This window comes from Acipenser ruthenus, chromosome 15, assembly GCF_902713425.1.
Source record: "Acipenser ruthenus chromosome 15, fAciRut3.2 maternal haplotype, whole genome shotgun sequence".
Classification (NCBI taxonomy): Eukaryota; Metazoa; Chordata; class Actinopteri; order Acipenseriformes; family Acipenseridae; genus Acipenser; species Acipenser ruthenus.
Window position 1 is genome coordinate 3,310,545 of NC_081203.1, and position 21,711 is coordinate 3,332,255.

At 41.8% G+C, this 21,711-nt stretch overlaps 1 protein-coding gene across 6 annotated transcripts in view; it reads right to left on the reverse strand.

The window, feature by feature from the left end:
* LOC117422209 (nuclear pore complex protein Nup214-like) overlaps positions 1 to 21,711 on the reverse strand; it is a 37,107-nt gene that overhangs the window by 12,288 nt on the left and 3,108 nt on the right. For 3 of the 6 annotated variants that reach the window (XM_058986882.1, XM_058986878.1, XM_058986877.1), the window contains exons 8-32: positions 21,587 to 21,693; positions 21,312 to 21,378; positions 21,049 to 21,175; positions 20,706 to 20,864; positions 19,961 to 20,411; positions 19,671 to 19,840; positions 19,147 to 19,226; positions 18,718 to 18,801; positions 18,260 to 18,409; positions 17,848 to 18,006; positions 17,640 to 17,743; positions 17,255 to 17,437; positions 16,709 to 16,794; positions 16,302 to 16,385; positions 15,473 to 15,718; positions 14,116 to 14,292; positions 13,492 to 13,600; positions 9,628 to 9,703; positions 9,394 to 9,463; positions 8,896 to 8,989; positions 8,548 to 8,618; positions 6,737 to 8,326; positions 4,810 to 4,877; positions 4,286 to 4,469; positions 708 to 851 (exon numbers count right to left, since the gene is read on the reverse strand). In XM_058986882.1, coding sequence (XP_058842865.1) covers positions 708 to 851; positions 4,286 to 4,469; positions 4,810 to 4,877; positions 6,737 to 8,326; positions 8,548 to 8,618; positions 8,896 to 8,989; positions 9,394 to 9,463; positions 9,628 to 9,703; positions 13,492 to 13,600; positions 14,116 to 14,292; positions 15,473 to 15,718; positions 16,302 to 16,385; positions 16,709 to 16,794; positions 17,255 to 17,437; positions 17,640 to 17,743; positions 17,848 to 18,006; positions 18,260 to 18,409; positions 18,718 to 18,801; positions 19,147 to 19,226; positions 19,671 to 19,840; positions 19,961 to 20,411; positions 20,706 to 20,864; positions 21,049 to 21,175; positions 21,312 to 21,378; positions 21,587 to 21,693 — 4,840 coding nt within the window. The remainder of the gene's footprint in view (positions 1 to 707; positions 852 to 4,285; positions 4,470 to 4,809; positions 4,878 to 6,736; positions 8,327 to 8,547; positions 8,619 to 8,895; positions 8,990 to 9,393; positions 9,464 to 9,627; positions 9,704 to 13,491; positions 13,601 to 14,115; positions 14,293 to 15,472; positions 15,719 to 16,301; positions 16,386 to 16,708; positions 16,795 to 17,254; positions 17,438 to 17,639; positions 17,744 to 17,847; positions 18,007 to 18,259; positions 18,410 to 18,717; positions 18,802 to 19,146; positions 19,227 to 19,670; positions 19,841 to 19,960; positions 20,412 to 20,705; positions 20,865 to 21,048; positions 21,176 to 21,311; positions 21,379 to 21,586; positions 21,694 to 21,711) is intronic. The other 3 variants (XM_058986881.1, XM_058986879.1, XM_058986880.1) reach the window with 2 other exon arrangements.

The window sequence follows — 21,711 nt, forward strand, 5'->3', positions numbered from 1 at the left end:
TCTCATTAAAAGAAAGCACACGTTTTCCTGTCCTGTTTTGAGATGCTAACCTCCAAAACAGCTACGAGGTATACGAGATGTGAACAGCAATTAAATCAAGCAGGTCTCCACCGTGCTGGTTTCAAAAGAGAAATGCACTGGAGACTCTTAAACGAAACCAGGAGACGTTGCTGAAGTTCGCGCCGCAAAGCCACAGTTCGCTTCCTTTCTGTAATCTTACACGCTTACCACGCACACACGCTGAAGCATGCAGATCTAGCCAGGCAGACAACTGCTATCTTTAGATCCACCCACAGTCCAGCAGTCAAAGACTGCAATGGATGAACAAACAGCTTTTTAAGCTGCATTGGTTTGCCGCCATTATTGAGAAGTTAGTTGCTGTTTTATAATAAATAAATAAAAATTTAAGGGGCACTGATCTAAAGGAGGTGTTCAAGACTGGATAAGTGGCCTTCAGCAAAGCTCATGACTGAGAAAGGACTTCAATTAACCAGCTTGGTACAGTAACAAGTGATGCATAATCAATATCAAAGCACAGGCCATCTTTGGCAAAAGTAGCAGGTACAGTCAAAAGTGCAAATAAATTGATGGCGTGTTTAAACATGACACTTAATGAGCACAAGCATACTAAAGCTGTGTCTTTTGCAGTCTGGTTAAACCCATAAATATGTTTATCCTTCTGTAGAAAGGAACGCTCAGCTGCTTACCTGCTTTCACCGGGCTGGTGAAGGAGCCGAATCCTTGCGTGGCCACGCTGCTGGCTCCTGTACTGAAGGTGCCGCTGGGTTTCTCCCCAAACGAGGAGCTCCCGAATCCCTTCGCACCGCTATTCCCAAACAGGCTGTTAGCTCCTGCGGAAGAGGACACATTTGTTTGATTCTCTTTAATGCCGGACAGGGTTCAGCTCCCCCACCTGTATCATTTTTAAGCTACCACTAACTCTCAACAGCACCATCTTCTGTCAAAGGCAGGAACTGCAGTATTGTAGGCTCCTACAAGAAGACAGTTCTTCAAATACCACAACCACAGGAGGGCAACTAACAGCTGCAGAGCATCTTTAATAAAATATCACCAACAAAAGAGCTGACCGGAGGCCGATTGATTTCCTGCTGCACGTATTGTACTTTGTGAGCAACTGCCTTAACCTAACAGGAGACTTTTTATTGTGGTTTGATTTTTTAGATTTCTATCCGACTGTGATCTGACACAGACAATACAGGAGTTGGGCATCAAACAGGGTCTTGGGGCCACCATGGGCAGAACTGATTAACATTTCTTCCATTCCTTCAGTAAAATTGGGGGAATTCTGCAGCAAAATCTATTCTCTAGAATCACACAGAGAGTCATCACTTTAGAAACATCAGTAATGTAGTCTTCTGACACGGTTTAATTTTAGTAGGTCGCCAATTAGTTTTTTTTGTTATTTTCTCCCCAATGTAGTAGTGTCCAATTATTTTTAGGCTCAGCTCACCACTGCGCTGACTCGGGAGGGGCGAAGACGACCAAACTTTCCCCTCACTGATGGATTAAAGTTAAAAACAAGGACAATTAGAAAATACTAAAGGATGTATTTATACTGACCAATTATTATTTTTTTGTTGCTGTATCACAAAAAGTTGTATGGTGTGCACACACCCTGTTGTTTGTACCGCAAAGTATTTTTCTACTGGTTTTTATACTAAAGCAAAATTCTGCTTTTACTGAATACTTTTTTTTGGGGGGGGGGGGGGGGGGGGGGGGGGGTATTTCACCGATTTTTCTTCCACTGGCTGATTTCACTGGTGAAACCAAGTCTACCTCGGTTAAATAAAACAGAGCCTGATAAGTATCATTAGTCACTGCTGAGAATAGGAAGGAAAGCCAATTGCTATGCAGACAGGATGTCCTCTACTAAGAAAAAGTATATATTCATCACAGATGTGATGCAAAAGTGCAGGAACTGAACCCTTCTGGTGTTTGCTGTGAGTATCATGGCACTAGGAGGTCAGCAGAGTGCACCACAGTATCTGACTGCAGCTAAAACCGCAATGCAGTTTGACAGATGGATATTTTAAAACACTAAAGGTTATTTTTGTTCTCCCCAACTTGTTCAAACAGAGTCTCTCTATATTGAAACAGCTACTCTAGCAATACAATACAGAGCTGGTTACTCACCATTCCATATAGAACTTCAAACACTCGGTTGTAAAAATTGAATAAAACTGTAAAAACCTTTATTCCCTGCAGGCAAGCATTTCAACAAGGGTGTCTCTCTCGGTGCCTGAACGATTCATTGAATAACTGCCGCATCTCTGCTAAGCTATTCTACAAACTGGTAAGAAGAAGAATTACAACTCTATTGTCGCCTTGATTGTTATGGATTACCCAGCCTGCGTATTCAGACAAGCAAATCAAGGACAAATGATGCAGTTTCATTTCTACAATGCTCCGAGTTGGTACAGACATCTTGCGGACACCTGATTAAATTTTGCTTGTAGGGAACCGTACAGTAAATCCTACAGACACAGCTTGTGGGGCTGTACATTGTTCTGTGGTGGAGCTAGTTGGGTCGTAATCATCATCAGCATAAACAAAACTGTACTGCAGCAGCGCTTAGTCGAGATTGTACATTTGGGAAATCCCTTTCTTAAAACAGAAGCGATGCATTTTTGTTTTTTTCGATGGTGCAAAACTGAATTGTGTTTGCATTTTTAAACACTGTTTCTCTTTCTATTGCTGCAGTCTACCTTTTGCCCTGTAACTGCAGAGGTGAGTGACACTGTATGCATTTGCTGAATACTGCTGGAACCCAGTAAAAGCCTCCCAACGTCTTCAGATAGATACAATCATGTCCCTCAAGGATATAGGCTAAATATAGCATATGTGAAATATAATCTCATAAATGCTCCCAAGGTATAATCCTCAATAGCTCAGTCAACCAGGTGTCACCATGAATTACTTTAACGTTACGTGGAGTAACTTCATGAAAACAAAAAACTTCCAGAAACGTTTCAATCAAACCTTTACGAGTAGTTCTGAATAAATTAGAGAAATCATGCAAAAATAGATGACCATGGCCAAGATTCTTATATCCTCCATTATTCCCTAAATAACTGAAGTGGTGGATCACCCCATCAGCAAGTTTGTTCCTCCCCTATGGTTGGGGGGAGAAAGACAAAAAATATGCATCAAAGTGAGACCTGCTGGAATAGGAAGGAATTAAAGTGGTCATCCACAACCAGTTATCCCCCTCCCCAAAAAGCCATTAATATAAAATGGCAAACCACTAACTGATATTTAGAATAACCCCAAATCAATCAAAGACTGTGAGGCTTATCAATCTCAAGACTTCACAGGCTGATCGTTAGGTTGGCGATTGGTTCAAAACACAAGACCTACCTGTAGCAACGCAAACGCTTAACCTACCACTGCACTCATCCAAGAAAAAAAAAATAAAAAAAAAAAAGACAGCAGGAAAATAAAAAGCTACTGTGCAGAAATAAAAATGCTACATTTATCTATTCAATCAATCAGTCCGTCCATTCATCTTTTTTTATATCTATCCAAGTCAATGAAATGCGCTCTTGTTGCTCATCAAATCGATCTCTTGCTATCCATCAGGAACTCAATAAAGAAACAGAGCGGGGTGCCTGTCTATCCTAGCAGCTTGTCAGACAGATGAAACAAAGCGTTGTTGTTGGGAGCTGTTCAGCAGGAGTGTGATGACAGGCAGAACAGCACAGCAGAAGAATTGGGTTGTAGATTTTAATCGACATACCTGTGCAATGACTCAATCCATGGGTAGATCGTCTTTTGGTATTTACTATATTTGACACCTTCTGAAGCATTTATCAAAGATTATACAACACCCGGACACTGCTCGCCCGTTCTCTATGGAGGACAGCAGTTCAGTTATAACTCAATAACGGAAGAGAGGACACGAACAACCAATACACCTGTTCTAAAACCACGGCTTACTGAAGAAACACTTCACAGGGACGCTCAAGCCAACTCTCTCAGCACATTACAGTGATTACTTCAGACAAACAGAGGTAAAAGTAAAGACATAAATTCAAGCTGGAACACAATAGTGATAATGGCATTGCTGTGGCAGGTTCCTGTGCAATAATGAATGCCTTGTACAGATACTGCCCTCAATCTCAAGTCTCTGGCTTCATTGACTCTGGAGTTCAAATTCAATGACAGGCCCTGAAGATGTTCCATCCACGTACTGGTTGACTGTAGACAAGCTACGTGGACTAACAGCCCCTTTCTCAGACAAACAGCATTGTGTTTAATCGCTCACCTGGCTGGCTGGTCTGCCCAAACCCTCCGCCGCTGGCGACTCCGAATGGGTTCTTATTCGCCGCGTCCTCGCTGGGCTTCCCCCCCAGACCGCTGAAGAAGCCCCCTCCTCCTCCTCCTCCTCCTGCCCCCGCTCCATTTCCGCTACCTGACCCAAACAGTCCCCCGCCGGAGGACGCCTGCTGCTGGAACACAGAGCCACAGGCACAGTTAGAGCCCCAGACACCCACTGGACCCCAATACAGACCTGACGGGACCCGCACTCACCCTTTTACAAGGGTACCAAAGTGTAGTGAAAGTGAAGGCGAGAATTGTAAAGCACATTATAAAACACGGCAAACCAAGTTAGACTCTTGGTAAATGCATCGTAAAGGTATGGGAAAACTGCAAAATTGCTGTGGAAAACATTTATAAGGACATTCTGGATTCATTAAGAGCAGCTGCATAAACCAGGGAGCGGTTTTTAGCTTTTTTGCACAGGCTGCACAGTAATCTGTTTCACTTGTCAGGTGCTTGAAAACTTACCTGGCCAAAGACACTGCCCCCGTTGGACTGCTGACCAAACACTGAAGTATTGGACGAGGGGCCAAAACCTAGAAGGAAGGAGAATTACTTATACCTCAGGCATTCCATATGTAGTATTCCCAGGAGCTTGCTTCTGCTGTTGACACAAAAGTTGTATAGAAAAAAAGTGCATCTATAGCCTTAACAGTGACAACTAATAAGATTTGTTTGAAGTTTAACTTCCCTACTCAATTACTGTAATGACTGTAGCTGTTTGACAAATGGCATTTCCAATCACGCTGCTGTGCTTACCGTACCCAATCCCAAAAGACTGTATTTATGCACTGTGTGAAAGCACTTAAGGTCGTTTCCCATAAAGCACTTAACAATAAATCCCACTAACCGATTTCACATGGCACCTGTCAGGAAGCTTTTAAAGCATGTTACCCCAACACTACAAACGCTGCATGATACTTTTACAGTAGGTATGCTATTCGCTTTGCACATGTGGCTGTTTTTTAATTCAGAAACTGAATATTGACAGCTACTTCCAGTACAGTGCATATCCAGTGCAGTGTGCATGGCACCAACGTGGCAGTGCCAGGGGCATGACCATTGAGCTGTATAGAGCAGAGGGGGCTGGGCTTGATGGATCAATATCTTAAGCAGTCCAAGAGGTGAATGGAGTAGTGAGAACATGTACTGTTAAAATGCTGGCATTATACTGCATCAACGATGAAATGCTTGGCAAGTTTAAAGGTTTCCAAGACAACTGGAACAAAATGCTCACTGTGAAAGTACCGGCAAACAGAACAGGGACACACCTCTACTAGATTAAAGGAAGTATCACATGCGTGGGTGTCAACTAACCACATCTCATGAGGGGAAACTGGAGGTAGGGGTTAATCATGCTATTTTGGTCGGATGTACCAAAATGTTTATCACACTGCGATCACTGCCTCTAAAAAGAGAGTACCTTTTGTTATTTTAAATCACAGGCTTCAATATATAAAAGTAACATGAACATTATCTTTTCAATAAAAGTATAGCCTTTACTTATTTTATCCACAACTTCTAAAAAACATCCAATCACCTATACTTGAGTTTATCTGAAACTGTGTAGATTTGTGTGTCTTGTCTGATTTTTGAAACTTTATCAAATAATGTACTTGCAAGCTCCATGCGGAGCAGAAAGATCAGGTCAGAGAGAGAGAGAGAGAGGAGGAGAGAGAGCAGGTCCGGCAGAAGACCTGTAGCTGTACAGCTTATAGATTACCAGGTCTTCTACATCCCCTCAGAGCTGCACTGTATTCATGCCTGAGGCAATCGGGTACGGTGCAGGAGTGTCGTATAAGAGCACTGCTAGATCAGAAGAACCCCCTGATCTCCAAGCACCCTACGGAAGCTCTTTCCAGAGGTAAAAGGGGTCTAACATTTCCTCTCCATTTTCAGGAGTAACCCCAGCAGTGGAGGTGTGAAAATTCCCTCCTGGTCATCAACTGGACCCAACACCCCCTCCCTCGCATTGCCACTTTCATTGCCACTTGTTCTCTATCTGATCTTTGGAAGTTAAAGCAGCTGGGTATTTTTAACTCATCTGGCAAGGATCAACCCATAATCCAGATCAGGTTGCTAAGAATGTGCTGGCTTGGACATATCTAAACCTAAAGCCTGGGGTGGGACACTGCATTGTCATAGCACAAGGGAGGGGAGGGGAGGGGGCGGCTGATTGACTATTTCTGAAATTAATTAGTCTGTTATGCTTAAATAAATTATATTAAATCATACAGGGAACCTAAAAAAATGTAAAAAATAAAATAATAATAATAATAATAATAATAATAATAATAATAAAGCAATTTCTCACTGTGATACCCATTTAAAGAAAGAATTAAAAACTACCCTTATTCATTCAAGAGGCATTGTCTCTAGCTGGACATGAACTCACCTGAAGACTGCCCAAAGCTCAAGCCGGATGAAGAAGTAGTGGTGGTGTTGCCTCCAAAGACTGAAGCGTTCTGCCCGAACCCGGAGTTCTGCCCGAATGCAGGCGCGGTGCTCTGCCCGAAGGGCCCCCCACCAGTGCTGCTGCTGGCGCTGCTAGCAGTCTGCACGAAGGAGAAGGAACTGGCGCTACTGGTGCTCGATGACCCAAAGAGCCCGGCGCTGCTTGATGGGGGAGTAGAAGCAGCCTGCTGTCCGAAAGCCGCGGTGGAACCAAAAGCCGACTGTCCAAAGGTGAAATTGTTTGCTGAGCTGCTGGCTGGCTGGCCGAAACCTGACGATTGTCCAAAGGCAGGCTTTCCAAATCCGGAACTTGAACCGAACCCGGGGGCACCAAACCCAGAGCTGGCGGTTGCTGCTGCGGTGATACCAGGGGGCTGCCCGAAAGCAGCGGCCGGTGCTGACGTGGTGTGTGTGGTGATGTGGGTGGGGGCAGCGGCAGCGGCTGTAACAGACTGAGCCAAACCAGAGGCCGCCTGGTTTGCATTTTCAGTGCTGCTGGAAGCCTGGACAAAAACTGATGCTGGCTGGTCGATACTTGGAGGCTGCCCAAAAACAGAGGGCTGCTGCAGGGGTACAGCTGGGAGAGTGGTTTGGGGTGCATTGCTGGCTTCGGTGGATGGGGTGCTGACAGGCGCAGGGATGCTGGAAGCTGCTGTTGACGTAGATACAGGCGCAGGTACGGGTGCTGCCTCACTCGGCACTACAGCAGGCTTTTCTGAAGCCTTCAGAGCAGCGGATGCTTCCGCAGGGGCTGCAGTCTCCGTGCTCTCTTCTGCAGTTGCAGCAGGATAAGGAGGTGGTGGTACTGTCTTCTCAACAACCTGCAGTACAGGTGCTGGCTCTGCAGACACAAACGGTTTCTCAGCGGGACTAGCTGCCTTGGCGTCTCCCATCGCCAGGGAGGATGCTGCAGGAGTTCCAAGCAGGCTACTAAATGAAGGGGCAGTGGAGGAGCTGAGGGCTGTGGTGCTGCTCGGCTGTTCAATGGTAAAAGCGGCAGCGGGTGTCACAGATTCGCCCAACTTAAGGACTCCCGTAGATCCCGCTGTGCTGGCCACCAGGATGTTGCCGAACACACTGGCAGGATTGGCTGTAGTGGTGGTGGAAACTGCCTCTGTGTTGGTAGAATCAGCAAGTTTCCCCGTCTGGAAGGTGCTTCCAAAGGTAAATTCAGATGCCGTGTTGCCCGGTGCGGCCATTTCTGTCTGTGTGAAGCTGAAAGCCCCGCTTGCAGCCTTGGCAGCTGCTTGGGCCTCCTCTTCGGCTTGCCCCACTCGTAGGCCCGAGAAACTACCCAGCGTCTCCCCAGGAGGGTGGGCCTGGAAGAAACCATTGCCTGACTTGGAGGGTGGCGCCTCTGTTTTGACGGCAGCTGCGTGCACGGCTGGTTTTGTGGCAGTGGAGGTTTCCCCTACTGCGGGTTTGAGGGTACTGAAAGAGAACGAGCCATCCGTGCCAGATCCAAACACAGGCTTCGATCCTGCAGTGGTGAAGGAAAATTTACTGGCCTGGCTGGGTTCCTTTTCAGTTGCTGGGAGAGAAATAAAAAATACATTTTAGGTTCCATTCTATGGGAACTGCAGGCTAGATATAGAGTACTGTGCTCATTTTTGAAGTATTTCATGTGACTATCACCAGACTAACTCTGATGATTTGGGAACCTGGAATTTTGGGTGGTCCTTTGACACATCATACATTTGTATCTAAGTGTCCTGAAGGGCAGTCTTTAAACTGTTTGCTGAAATTGCTTACCTTGAGTGCCCCCTTGCAGAGCTGAAGCTGAGGAAGTGTTCAGAGCCCCAAAACCAAGTCCACCTCCAGGCCTTGAAACAAACAACAGTTAGATTAAAAAAAACAAAACAAGGAAAAGCAGAATGTCTCAATCCTCTTCGAAGAGGAAATATTTTACAGAACCCTGTAAAGAGCGCAACATAAATTTAACATCTCGCTGGCTGAGAGCAAGAACATTTTAACTTATAAAAAAAATACAGTTCTCTAATTTTTAATTTAAAATGTATACAGAAATCACAGCAACTACGGGTAGGCAATGGCGTGATTATTCATCTTTGAAAACCAGTTGAAGCTAAGTCTCATACTTACGCTGCTGAAGTAAAGGAGAATGCATTGCTGGAAAGCCCAGCAGGCACAGTAGCAGAGACGGGGGTGGGAGTTTCACCCTTCACAGCGCCACCTGCTGGGAACCAATTCAAAATAATCAAAAACGGTTCAGTGATCCTAAAATAAACAAAGTTTAGATAATGAAAGAGTAAGGGGCTGTCCTATAACCGCCTTTTCCAGGTGAAATATTATTCTTACATATTTTTATAAAACTATAAGAAACTATAAGTAACACAGACAAATGTTTCAGCTAGTGCCTTCTTCAGTACATTAAACATCTGAAACAACTGCCTTCTTGACTTTGTTTCTTATAGTTTTACCTTTTAACCAGGATAAGAACCCATGTTAGATACAATCTCAGTCCGTTACAAACAAACAAGCTGATGAAAATTACTAGGAGACAAATACTACAGTACTCCCGACATGTTCATCAAGCTTTCTTTTTGAACAAACAAGAGACTTAGTAGTAGAGAGGCTTACCAAATGCAAAGCCAGTGTTGCTTGTAGCTGGCCCAGAGGCCTTCACTGCACTTAGCTGCGAATTATGTGCCTGAAAACAAAAAAAGTAAATACAATTTTAGATTCATGGAAATACATTTGTGCTGTGAGGTGTGATGATATCCAGCACAGCATGCACTCCGTCTTGCCTTAATGCTTAATCTTTTTAGTGATTATTGTACAGGAAGTCAACCATATATGCCGTGAGGTATTTACCTGTTTAGCCTGGTTTGTTGCCACTATAGCCAAAACCTGTTGAATAACCTGGGCAGCGGGGGCTGGCACTGAGGAGCTGTGAAAGAGAGAGAAAACAGTTCCATAAAGATCACATTAACAGAATATCTTTGCACTAAAAGGAGATATACATTACAGGATATGCAGGGATGGAGATAAGGCTCCCACTGCATAGCAGTTTAATCTAGTCCTGGTTTAATAAGACACACCTGAGCTTGTTACCCATACACTGTGGCTAATCAAGCTAGTATTAAAACCTGGAATGGGTAAAACTGCTATGTCAAGATAGTAAATGTTGCATTCAAAATAATCCCAAGCACCTAACATTTTGTGGGCACCCAGTTTAGTAACCCTAACTCTAAAATCAGGGTTTTACAACCGTGGTTTGAAACTGTACACCTTCTGTCTGGAGTTTTCAGCTCAAGTACCTCTACAATTTTCACTCGACTGAATGGTACCACAGTTGCAGTAAAAGGCAGAATATTCTGATAAACACCTCCAATATTATTTTCTCTTGCTTTCATTTTTATTTGTGCATTTCTGAGGCGTACCCCCTATGACCCTTAGAAGTACCCCCAGGGGTATGCGTATCCCCGGTTGAAAACCCCTGCTCTAAGTCACATGCAAACAAGCAGCATAGCCAAACAAAACCATTGTATTTATTGTTTCTCTTTTTACTTGTTCCCCCCCCCCCCCCCCCCTTAAAATCCACGAAAACTTAGAAACTGCATATTAAAACAAGCACATGAAGCGTACTCTGTGCACTCTGGTTATTGCAGACACAGTTAATTTAGCTAGTGCCTCGAGGGAGCACAATGCTAATACAAGATACGACAGCAGCGCAAACACAGGAGCATGTTAATAAAAACAGGAAAAGAATGAAAAAAAAAAACCTCAGTCAATTTTAGCCGATTAGGTTTAATATAAGGAGAAAAATATGGGGCTTGAACTTGGGCCTCTCTGGTAACTTTATCAGCTCTGCAATCATGTCAGCTGAAATTCTATCACTTAGTTTCTGTCTATGGTATTGGTACATACACTGCAGTTTCATTTTCTTCAGATGTAAACAATAAATAAATAAAATGCAGCGTGATCAATTTATAATAAAGAAATGTAAAAAACATTGGAGGCTTTGATGTTGGAATATTCAAGTGGTGTTACCTTGTGATCAAATTAAGTTAACACTAGAGCATTAGGCACCAGTCCAATAAAACCTTGAAATCCGCAAAAAATTAAACCAAGCCTGTTTTTGAATGTTGCAGTCCATTAAAAAATGTATTTTTCTGCCCGTCTGTCCAATAAAATACTTAAAAAAACCCATATAAATAGGTACAGATGGCTTTGACAATTCAACCTGCTCTTAACATCGCAAAACATGAAACATTTACAATTTACTTTTACAATTTGTCAAATGGTGGTTAGGCTGTCTAATTTATTACATATCAAGTCAATTGGTTTGTCCCTAACTTTCCCTCAATTTTAATCTCCCATCAGCCCCTGAAGCAGCAGCAGCAGCATCTGTATGAGTAGCACGTCGTTTCCCTCCTACACAGGCAAGATCAATAAGAAGCCGTTTACCCAGCAGATCAAGTGAAAATATAGGATTAGCCACTGCAAGTTATATACTCAAAAAACTAAAAGAACAGGAAGCAAAACACAGTCTTGGTTTAGTTTGTCCACCACCGAGATACAAGAAGTGTGTCAAGTTCATAAAGAATAACTACATTAATCCCTTGACCTCCACCCTCTGCTGTCATAATTGTAAAGTTCCGTTCCTGTTTTAGTTACTTCATTTCAATAGCATTCCCTTTAAGTTGATACCTATAACCAGCCAAATGCATTTACAAATGGGGGTCTAAAAGTTAAAACCACAGCAGAGGGCAAGTTGCACACTTGAAAGCGATCAGTCAATGCTGCAATTATGCCAGCTTTGTAATGCAAATGAACCAGCTGGCAATCACTTTAAAAAAACAGATTAGTAATGCTTCAAATTGGAGTAGCACTGAGCACAACACTGAGCTAATCGAGCTATTTTCTGTTCTTGCTTGGCATGATTGCAGGGATAAGGAGCTGTGAGGAAGTGCAGTTGCATCGGAAACTGCTTAACTCCGAGATGTGAACGTGCAGCTGTATCGAGAATCGTCTAAAGAAAAATCTTTTTATCTGGTCTTGAAAAAACTTACTGCATAAAATATATCAGACAGCCAAACCCCCAGGTACTGGAACTGAAGGTTATATTAAATGAACCATTTTGATGTGAACCCTTGTGTACAGATCATGTCTGTCTGTCTTTCACGATCTACATGGTGAACATGCACAAATCTTCTCCAAACTTTTATCATAGACTCCTATTGACCATTCAGGTTGAGTCACCTTTAAAAGGTTGTACTGGTGTAACATTAAAACCTGCAGAGAAAGCAGGCATTCACACAGGAAAACGTGAATACAAATTGATAGCCATTGACTCCACTCCCACGTTTTGAACCTCATAAAATCAGCATGTTACGTATGAACCAATAAATTACGCTTAACCACTGAGGAGTAACGTCCCATCAATGAGCGTTTCTTTTAATTAAATGTTTATACAAATGGATGTATCTCCTTCAACATGTTCAAGAACCAAGGGGCATATCAAAAACTGAATAATGGAAAAGTGATGAGGGTCTAACATAACTGTAAACCCTGCAATCAACACACACATCTTTATTGTGTGCACAACAGTGCCGCATGTTGACTTGCATGTTTGATGGAATGATGTGGTGCATTCAGCTACAATACTGAATCATTTATTATACTCCAGATACAGCATTGGTTAACTCCCAGTATAATGCGCCTCCAGTTAGCCTAACTCTTTGAAACCAGGAGATGAATAATTTAGAATGGTATTAATATTTCATTAGCAAAGTGTGCAGGTGCATTCAATTCAAGTTGTGTAACAATGTGAGGAAGATATTCTACCGATCAGATTTCAGTCCTCGCAGCTTATTTTACATTCAGTTTTGAAAAAAAAACAATATTAATAATAATTACAAAACAAAGAACAATATTACCATAAGCCATAAACACTCAGGAATGCAACTGAAATGCACTTGCTGCTCTCATTTTTAATTAAAACTTAATTTTGAAAGTAAAAAGTTGCAGTTTAGAGTTGAGGATAGATTTTCCGTGTTTGTGGACCACATATTATTCACTGTATATCCTCTGGAGTGAGTAACAGTAAAAACAAATGTGTATGTCAAATCTGACAAGTGCAACAGAAAGCAGCAGCTGCATTTCTGTTCCCAGCTATTGCTTGATTCATGCCCTGCTTCATCCTCCCCTTGAATTAAACAGCTGTGTGCAAGACCCAGCTTGACCCCAGCAGCACTTGTACATAAGCAATGTTTCAAAGAGAAGAAGCAACTAGAAAATAACATTCTGCAAATCAGTTAAAGAAAAAAAAAAAAAGCATTTATTTGCAGTTTAGAAAGTCGCTGCTTTTCATCATGACGTAAATGCAATCAAGATCAGCCCTGGCTAATCAAAAAGAACACAGTGCAAACTGACTAACCCGCATCCTGTCTTTTTAGATGGATAGCCCTAATTGCTGATGCTGCAAGATTATTCTGTCCCGAGCTTTTTGATTTTGTAACATCAGTTCCAGAAGTACTTTATTTGCACTTAAACATATTTTACTGTTGGAAAGAATTCACCAATAAAACAGTTGATATACCTTAAGAATAAGCCCCAGTTCTGTCTAATAAACAACCTATAATATACAACTTTGTAATGATTAAAACAGGTTCAGTGAGAAAGACCTGCTAAGCAAGCCTGAATATCCCGGTATGATTGGAAACTGTTACTAACCTGAGCACTGTCGATACTGGCATAGCTGCACCTTTATCTTTCAGCTCCTGTACATTCACAACTTGTGGAACCGTCTTCAGCGTGGATTCTGTGAGGGAGGTATTCCCCACTATAACAACAATTGGGACACTTTTTTAAATGCAACAAAATCACATACCACACACAGTTCAATATATAATGAAACGGTTCTTCTGTTTGGAGAACGTTGGTTAATTAGAACCCATAAAGACACTAGCCACCACAAAAAGCTTTTACCCAAATTCAAATCCACCGTCGACATTGTAAGTCATTCAATCTGTAGATGAACAGAACCTCACAGGTAGCTGTGCAGAACTGGACCACAGCTGCATCTCCTGTAATATTTTCTAAATCAAAACCACATAAAACCGAAAGCCTACAGAACCTGCAGAGTTGCATCATTACTAAAATATGAATGACTCACACCACCTAGTGGCAAAACCAAAACACTGCCCCTTACAATGAAGAAGCCAATTCATTTTACATTACACTGACTTGCACATGACAGAGAAGTCCACAGTGGCCAGTCAATGGATCTCAAACAATACAAGCTGTTGCCATTCCAGTTCCAATGGAATGGAACGCAGTGTTCCGCTGCTTGGCTACCTGGTGTCTGATTGGTCATGTGTCTCCTCATTGCCGCGGCAGCAGCAGCCTGTTGGGCGGACACTGTGGCGGCTGGGCTCCTCTCAATAGCCGGGGGGGCGCCGTGTTTCACTGTCTTGGTAGCGAGCGCTGTGCTGTCTGCACCCACTGCACTTTTTTTACTAGGTTGCATCATAACTAAAAAAAAAAATAATGTTAAACTTCCCTTTCAGGACATCTCAGTATAAGGACCACTTAGTTAAGGCCATCTTTTTACAGCCCTGATTTGCTCCTATAAAGGGCAAAGTCACCTTCAATAATAAGGCACCCGTCTGCAGTGCAGAACACATCAAAACGTTGGTTAAATGGCCTCTCATAAGACCAACAAGCTGTAAACTACCAACCATTTTGTTTTTTAAACTTGGAAAAACATGTAGTTTATGGGGAGCAGTGTGGAGTAGTGGTTAGGGCTCTGGACTCTTGACCGGAGGGTTGTGGGTTCAATCCCCAGTGGGGGACACTGCTGTTGTACCCTTGAGCAAGGTACTTTACCTAGATTGCTCCAGTAAAAACCCAACTGTATAAATGGGTAATTGTATGTAAAAATATTGTGATATCTGTATAATGTGAAATCTTGTAACAATTGTAAGTCGCCCTGGATAAGGGCGTCTGCTAAGAAATAAATAATAATAATAATGATACAAGTAATTTGCCCATTTTACTAAGATTTTAAAACATAAAATATTAGACACTAAACCAGTAAATTAAAACAGGTTGCATATAAACACGCATCTAGGAAGGGTTAAGTGTTCATGAGTGTTTAATAAATTGGCTAAACTAATTTTCTGCAGATTTCTATTAGCCCGGGCAATGACAGGTCAAATCAGTCCCGTAACTGGCTTGGTCTTGGCAGCCCACAGCTAGCTATGGGAATACAATGTTGTATTCAGATCTCATTCACAGAGGATTGTACTGGATTGCCATCCTTGAGGGAGGAAGATCAGTTTTAACAGGACGAAACCCACAGCTTAAAATACTTTGAACTGTATGCTGAAACGCCAAGAGCATATCATTAGCCAAGTTTCAGTTGTAAGCTTTGCATAAACACCCAGTTCTGTTTCACATAATACACTTCCTCTCTTGTTGCTATAGTTAAATCTCAATTAATAATTTAAACGCTAATAAATAAAAAACATGCAAGGTTATGAGACGTGAAAGACGAGTGATTAAGTCTGCTGTGCCACCTTGGCTAAAAATGATTTAACATTTGCCTTCTGTGCTGAGCATTATGCTTTAAAAAGTTGAACATAAGGGCACTGTAATGTAAATGATATTCATTTTATAATGTATGATATTATTTGGTGTTGCAGTGTTTTACCTGGGCTCAGGACAGGATTGATTCCAAGTTGGACTTTCCCCAAGGGGCTGGACTGGGCTACAAAGCCGGGCTGGATGGAGGGCATGCGAACCACGGTAGGGTGTCTAGGTACAGGCATCATATCCTCGGGCTCCATGAACTGCAAGTCCTCTGGATCCAGGGCCTGAGACACAGAGGAGGTGGAACTGGCGTCATCCAGGTCTTCAAAGTACTTCGGGGAGAGAAAAGCAGACCTGGACAGGTTTGCTTATGAAAAAAAACAAAAATAAGAAAGACTTTGTAAAACCAAAAGGTCAAAGCAATGATCAGCAGCATAATAAGAGAATACCCTCCCAGCACTGGGTACACAGATATACTAAAGCTGTGTTTCCACTGCCACAAACTCCATTCTGAACACCACTCGGTTAGTATTATTACAAGTATGAGCTTTACCGTTGGTGGAAATGAATACCAGTCTCAAGAGCATGGTGCTCAACAAGCCTGCACCCGAGAACGGCAACGTTGGGCAGTTGAAATGCACAGGGAGTCACCCTGGATTGGATTAACCACCTATCCTTGGTTGCCCACAGGAATACCCTTTAAAATTAGATGGTTGATGTAATCCAGGCAGATTCCCTGCAACTATAAAATTCTATAAAAAAATCCAGCTGTATCTTATCTCAGCAAGGCGTAGGTTGATCAAAGCTGTTTAATTCATGTCTTAATCTTCTAAATAATATGTGCTTGAAGTTGAAGTAGGTATTGAAGAAGAAAAGCGATTTCAGTTTAACATTGGTGATCTTTAAATGTTGTTTTATCTGACTAATACAGCACTCTTCATTCCAAATACCTGGCGCAGTGGAGCGGACAGGAGGGGTCTGTCTCTTGGAAAGGAAATTTCTCAGCTGGGACTGTTTTACTGGAGACAGCTTGGCTAAAAAAAAAAAAAATCAAGTTAAAAAAAATATATAAATGAATAACTTGAACGGCAACATATAAATACTGCTTTAAAAAAAAGAACCATTTCAGTTAATGCAATCAAATATAAAAATCATCAACTACTGCTGTATCAATTCAAATTGTTCTCAGAACTTGCTGCATATGCAACATATGTACAAAAAATATTAATCTTTGTCATCGTATTATATATATATATATATATATATAAGTCAGGGCATTTAAAACATATTTCATGAACCCCTATATTTCCTTATTGGACAGGCATTTTCAAAATACTTATATATTAAATGCATTTACCAGGAGATTTACTGGGGGTTACGGGGGACGTCTCCAGGCTTGCTTTCAGCAGTGTAGCACGTAGATTCTCCAGCTCGTTATCAAAGCTGCAAAACATAGCAGAGCAAATAAAACACAAGTACAAATCTAAGCACATGAATACGGTTTCCAAACTGGCAAACGTTTGTCTATTGGTTTAACACAGTTATGGCCAAGAGTTTGGCATCACCTAGAAATTTTAGGAGCGAGACATACAAAAAAAAGCTATATGAACATAATTTGGATCTTTTATCATATAATCAACGAAAACTAAAACATTATATCGCAAGCCATAATAGTAGTACAGTATTTCAAGTTAGATTTTGAAATGTCACATTTTTCAAATTTGTCAGTTTTTCGTTAAGTATATTAAAAAAACAAAGCTGTATGCAATTCAATATGTTAACGTAACATTTTTCAGCAGGTTCCATTCGACATTATGAAGCAAATTTTGTTAATTCTATAGGGCGATGCAAAACTTGTGGTCATAGCTGTAGGCTCTCGGTGGATCTCTCTTCATGAGCCTACCCTTGGTCACTGCTCAGCGTGGAGGGCTCGCTGGGCATACGCCACTGGGAGGTCTTGTTGTAGAGCCGGAGCTCCTGCAAGTTGTTCACGATGTGGGTGAGTTTCTGCCTCTGCTGATTGATGATATCGCGGTTATTGGCCAGAGTGTTGAACAAGGATTCTCGCTCGGGAACAACCAGACGCCTGAATGGAGTAGAAACAAACACAGCATTATTCAAAATGTAATACATCAATATCACAAACATGCACTATTCCATCAGAACATCCAGGCACAGAACGACACACGCGAAAGAAATGTAACTGAACGTCAAGGGCGCTGTAGTTTTTTTTTTGGCTGAATTGAATCTGCTCCTTCATATTTTTTTACATCACAATCAAAACTCACCTTTGCTTCTTTTTCGTCTCCAGGTGTTTATCCCACTCCAAATCAAGAACATCATTCACATCCTCCACCGCAAACTTGGTGTACTGGTACAACCGACGAATTTCCTAAAACATGGAAACAGGACCAGATGACAACCTCATTTTACATTAAGGTAGCCAGACAGCAGTCTCTCACGAATTAATAAAAACATAAAGCAGTCCGGATTTACTTTGAGCTGGGCTTCACTTCTGGGGTCCAGGGGTTTCTTGTACAGGAGCTGCTTGTATTGCTGATCCTTATTCCTCTCGCTCTGAGCTATGGCTTCCTCTGCTCCAGCAAATCCCTCCAGCAGAGTGGTCTTTAAGGTGCCAATATCTCCATGTAAAGACTGCACAACAGGCATAAAAGTCAAACTTAGCTCTAAACAATCTGGAAAGCACTTTTAATCGCTATTGAAAGTTTCATCACTCCTAACATGATGAGGCATATAAAATGCCCCAATTTGTTCAGGTAGAGCTGCAGTACTATTGCATTGCACTCCCCAAAGTAAAAACATCTTATTTTCTTTTTTTAAATCAGTTCTGGTGGGCTGAGCTGGGCTGGAAAGGTATAGATAATGAAATAAAATGCATCTACCATACCTCTGTAGTTTCTTTGATCTCCAGAATGAAGGTGTGAAGATCCTCCGCGTCGCTCCTCAGTTCCTTCATCTGCTCTGGGGTGCCCACGCTGAAGTCTGCCTTGGTGGTCCGGGCTTTCAAATCATCCAGCTCCTTCTGGAAATGAGCGATCTGTAACCAAGACACAAGATTCCCATAGAAGCATTTAAAAATCCCAGGAGAAAAGGATGGCATCCACTGGCATTTCACTATTCAGTGTTCAAAGATTTAAAATTAAAGTACAAAAATACATTTTTGCAGTTTGCAGTCCTCTTGCCCAAACTACACAAGATGAAATCTTCTATAAACAAGAGACACCCTACATACAATGTTTTATATTACACGTTTATAAACCTTACTCATTAAAGTGGCCGATCCTGGTTTGAGAACTTGTCTGGGAAATTTAGAGGAAACGCAATATTCTATTTTTTTTTTCTCACCTCTTCAAATATTCCAGTCATGACCGGGTCTGAAGCCTTTCTCTTCTGCAGATCTTTATCTGAAGCTGTGACTGACAAAGAGGACTGTGCCAGAAAGAAAAAGGAAAAAAAATATATATATATTATATATATATATATATATATATATATATATATATATATATATATATATATATATATAAACTCAACATTTATTTATTTTGCAATTACACATATCAAACAATTAGTGAATACCACACTGGCCCCGACAATGTTGTTCAATTCCTTCAGTTTACCTAAGATTTTCAATATGGGAATCACAGGGCTACAACTAAGTTTTATCTTTTTTTTTTTGTTTTTGTTTGTTTTAAACCATGTGGTCCAATAACATCATATGTGAAGAAAAAAACAACTGTGCAGCTCATCTCTTACAGTCCTAGAGACACTTACCTGTGTAGAGGATGGGGCTGCAGAGCTAGGCTTGTGCATGGCAGATGTCTGAGCAACATTCTGTGCAGGGTGGGAGGGCGCTGGGAAACAAGGAGACAGTACATACAATAATAAAACAAGCCAGCAAATCAGCAAAGCACGCAGTTTCATACTAACAGAATCAAATCGGCTGCAGGTTGGAAGTATTTTTCACAGAAAATCATAGTGCTTTTACTTCTGATCTAGGGACCTTTTAAAAAATAAATAAAACATACTATTGTTTGTTTAAAGTGCCTTTCTATGAAATACAGAGGGCTATCAAAACGTAGCTGGGATGTAAGGAATGTGCAAAATGTTTCCAAACTTTCTACATCTTTTTTTCTTGTAATTCAGAGGACTAGCACAATTATTTTAGCAATGTGATTGAGCAGGTATAAAAATAACAAAAAAAAATAACAGATTGCTAAAAGTCAAGCTTGCTATTATTAATGCTTTAAAAACTGGGAAGTTATGCAGAAAAGAAAAAGCAGATCTTGTGGACCTACCTGACAATGCAGCTATCTTATTTGATTTGGCTGCAGAAACAGGGACAGACACAGATAGATGCACGGACTGGCCAACAGGTCCTGCAAAAGCCGGCTTTGGTGTAGAAGTGAAAGCAAACTGGCCCACACTCCCGACAGCAGATGGGGCCGGTGTCTCCACAGCTGAAAATCTGAGGAGGAGAGTCGAATTTTTTTTAAATTCTTTTTTTTTTTTAAGGATAACCCTTTTGTGTTACACTCAAGTCCAGGTGACAGACAAACAAAAGCTACATACGGTTTCAGATACATACCGGTCAGCAAGGTTGAGTTTAACGGGAGGAGTTGATGGGTCCAAGTTGGTCTTGAAGCTGGCAATGGGCGTTGTCATGCCAGGGGGTGCAGCAGAGCTTTCTCCCGGGGGTTTCACAGAAGCAGAGCCGAAGGAAAAGTTAGAGGCTGACGTTGCAACCGGCATGGACTTGGCATTGGGAGGAGCAAAGGAGAAAGAGGATGTTCCCCTGAAAGACGTCGTACCAACAGCTGGTTTTGATGTAGCAGGACCCAGAGAGAAGGCAGAGCCAGATGGAGGATTGGAGGTGAAGGAGAAGGCAGCGGTGGAGGCAGCAGGGGCCATGACTTGGGCTGCAGCAGTGGCAGAGCTGGAGAAGGTAGTGGCTGGAGGTCTGATAGCTGGAGCTGCTGCTGGGATAACAGCTGAGGCAGAAGGAGCAGAGGTAGCAGGTGGAGGTGATGAAACAGCTCCTGCATTAAAATGAAAAATGTTAATGATCTGGACCAACTGGTATAAAGAGCAAGCTGTGGCTGGCTTTATGTCTCAGTCATCAAATGTATAAAGTTTTACTATAATAAACATTTAAACTGTTACATACTTAGTCAATATAAAACCCTTGTGTGTATTTCACTTGTACATTCATTATAAAACTACACCAATACACTGTACGTGCTTTTTCCTGCATCCTGTATAACCTGTTACGGTCTCTAGCCAATGATATTCAAAACCTTTAAGAAGTGTTGCTTGCCCTGTAAAACACTAACCCGCTTTGGGCTGCCTCTCCCCCTCTATCGAGAGGGGTCCCGGGGGAGTTATGAGTTGCTTGGCTCCAGGGTTCTGATTGATCAGATAGAACGGACACAGCACTCCATCAGTGGAGAGCAGCATGAGAATCGGAGCTGGGGGCAGACTCTTCTCATCACCTAAACAGTTTCAAACAAAAAGTGTTCAAATTTAAAAAAAGGCGAGCTGGTGTCACTTCTGTGTTTTTCTTTCATAAAGAGGATATCCGTATATTAAAACAGCATGTCTACTGTGGTATAATCCTGTGGTAAAGTACTACTAAAATAGAACTTGTTATACTGATAGGATATAGGAGGAACTTACTGATGTGTATTTCCCCCTGGCTGGTGTAGTCTATAGCGACACCTACTGGCAAGGTATCCTCGTTGCTCAGAGTTACAGGAAGTTCTGCCCGGCTAGCGTCTTCCAACAACCACAGCTCCCAGTTTGTCTGATGTGAATTTAAAAGCAAATTAATATAAAATGTATATTAAATATTTATTATAATAATAATACACACACACACACACACATTACTAATATTTAAGATGCTTGAATGATTTAAGAAAAGTGGTTTTATACTGCACCTTGTCCTCCTGTTTAGCAATAATGCTGACTTCAATGGAACCCGCAGATGCTGCCAGAACCATATCCCTGTAAAAACAGAAGAAACAAAATCAGTATGAGAGCGTTTACTTTGAAACTGTAAAACAAATGCTTAGAATGAACATCTGGACTGAATATTGACATAAAAGCAATCCAGGGCTTCTTTATATAAATGGAGTGTTCAGGTGAAGACGATCCTAATACAATCCTGCGTTATCATACAGCACAGAAGCAAATCGAGCCCCATGGAACTGACCAGTCTTCTACGTGGCTCAGGTAGTAATGGTGCTGTCTCTCCGTGCAGGAGCCAAAAAGCAAATCGCTGAAGTTCAGAAACCTCTCCTCTCGCTTTTCATCTTTTTTCTGGTAATAAAGAAGAAA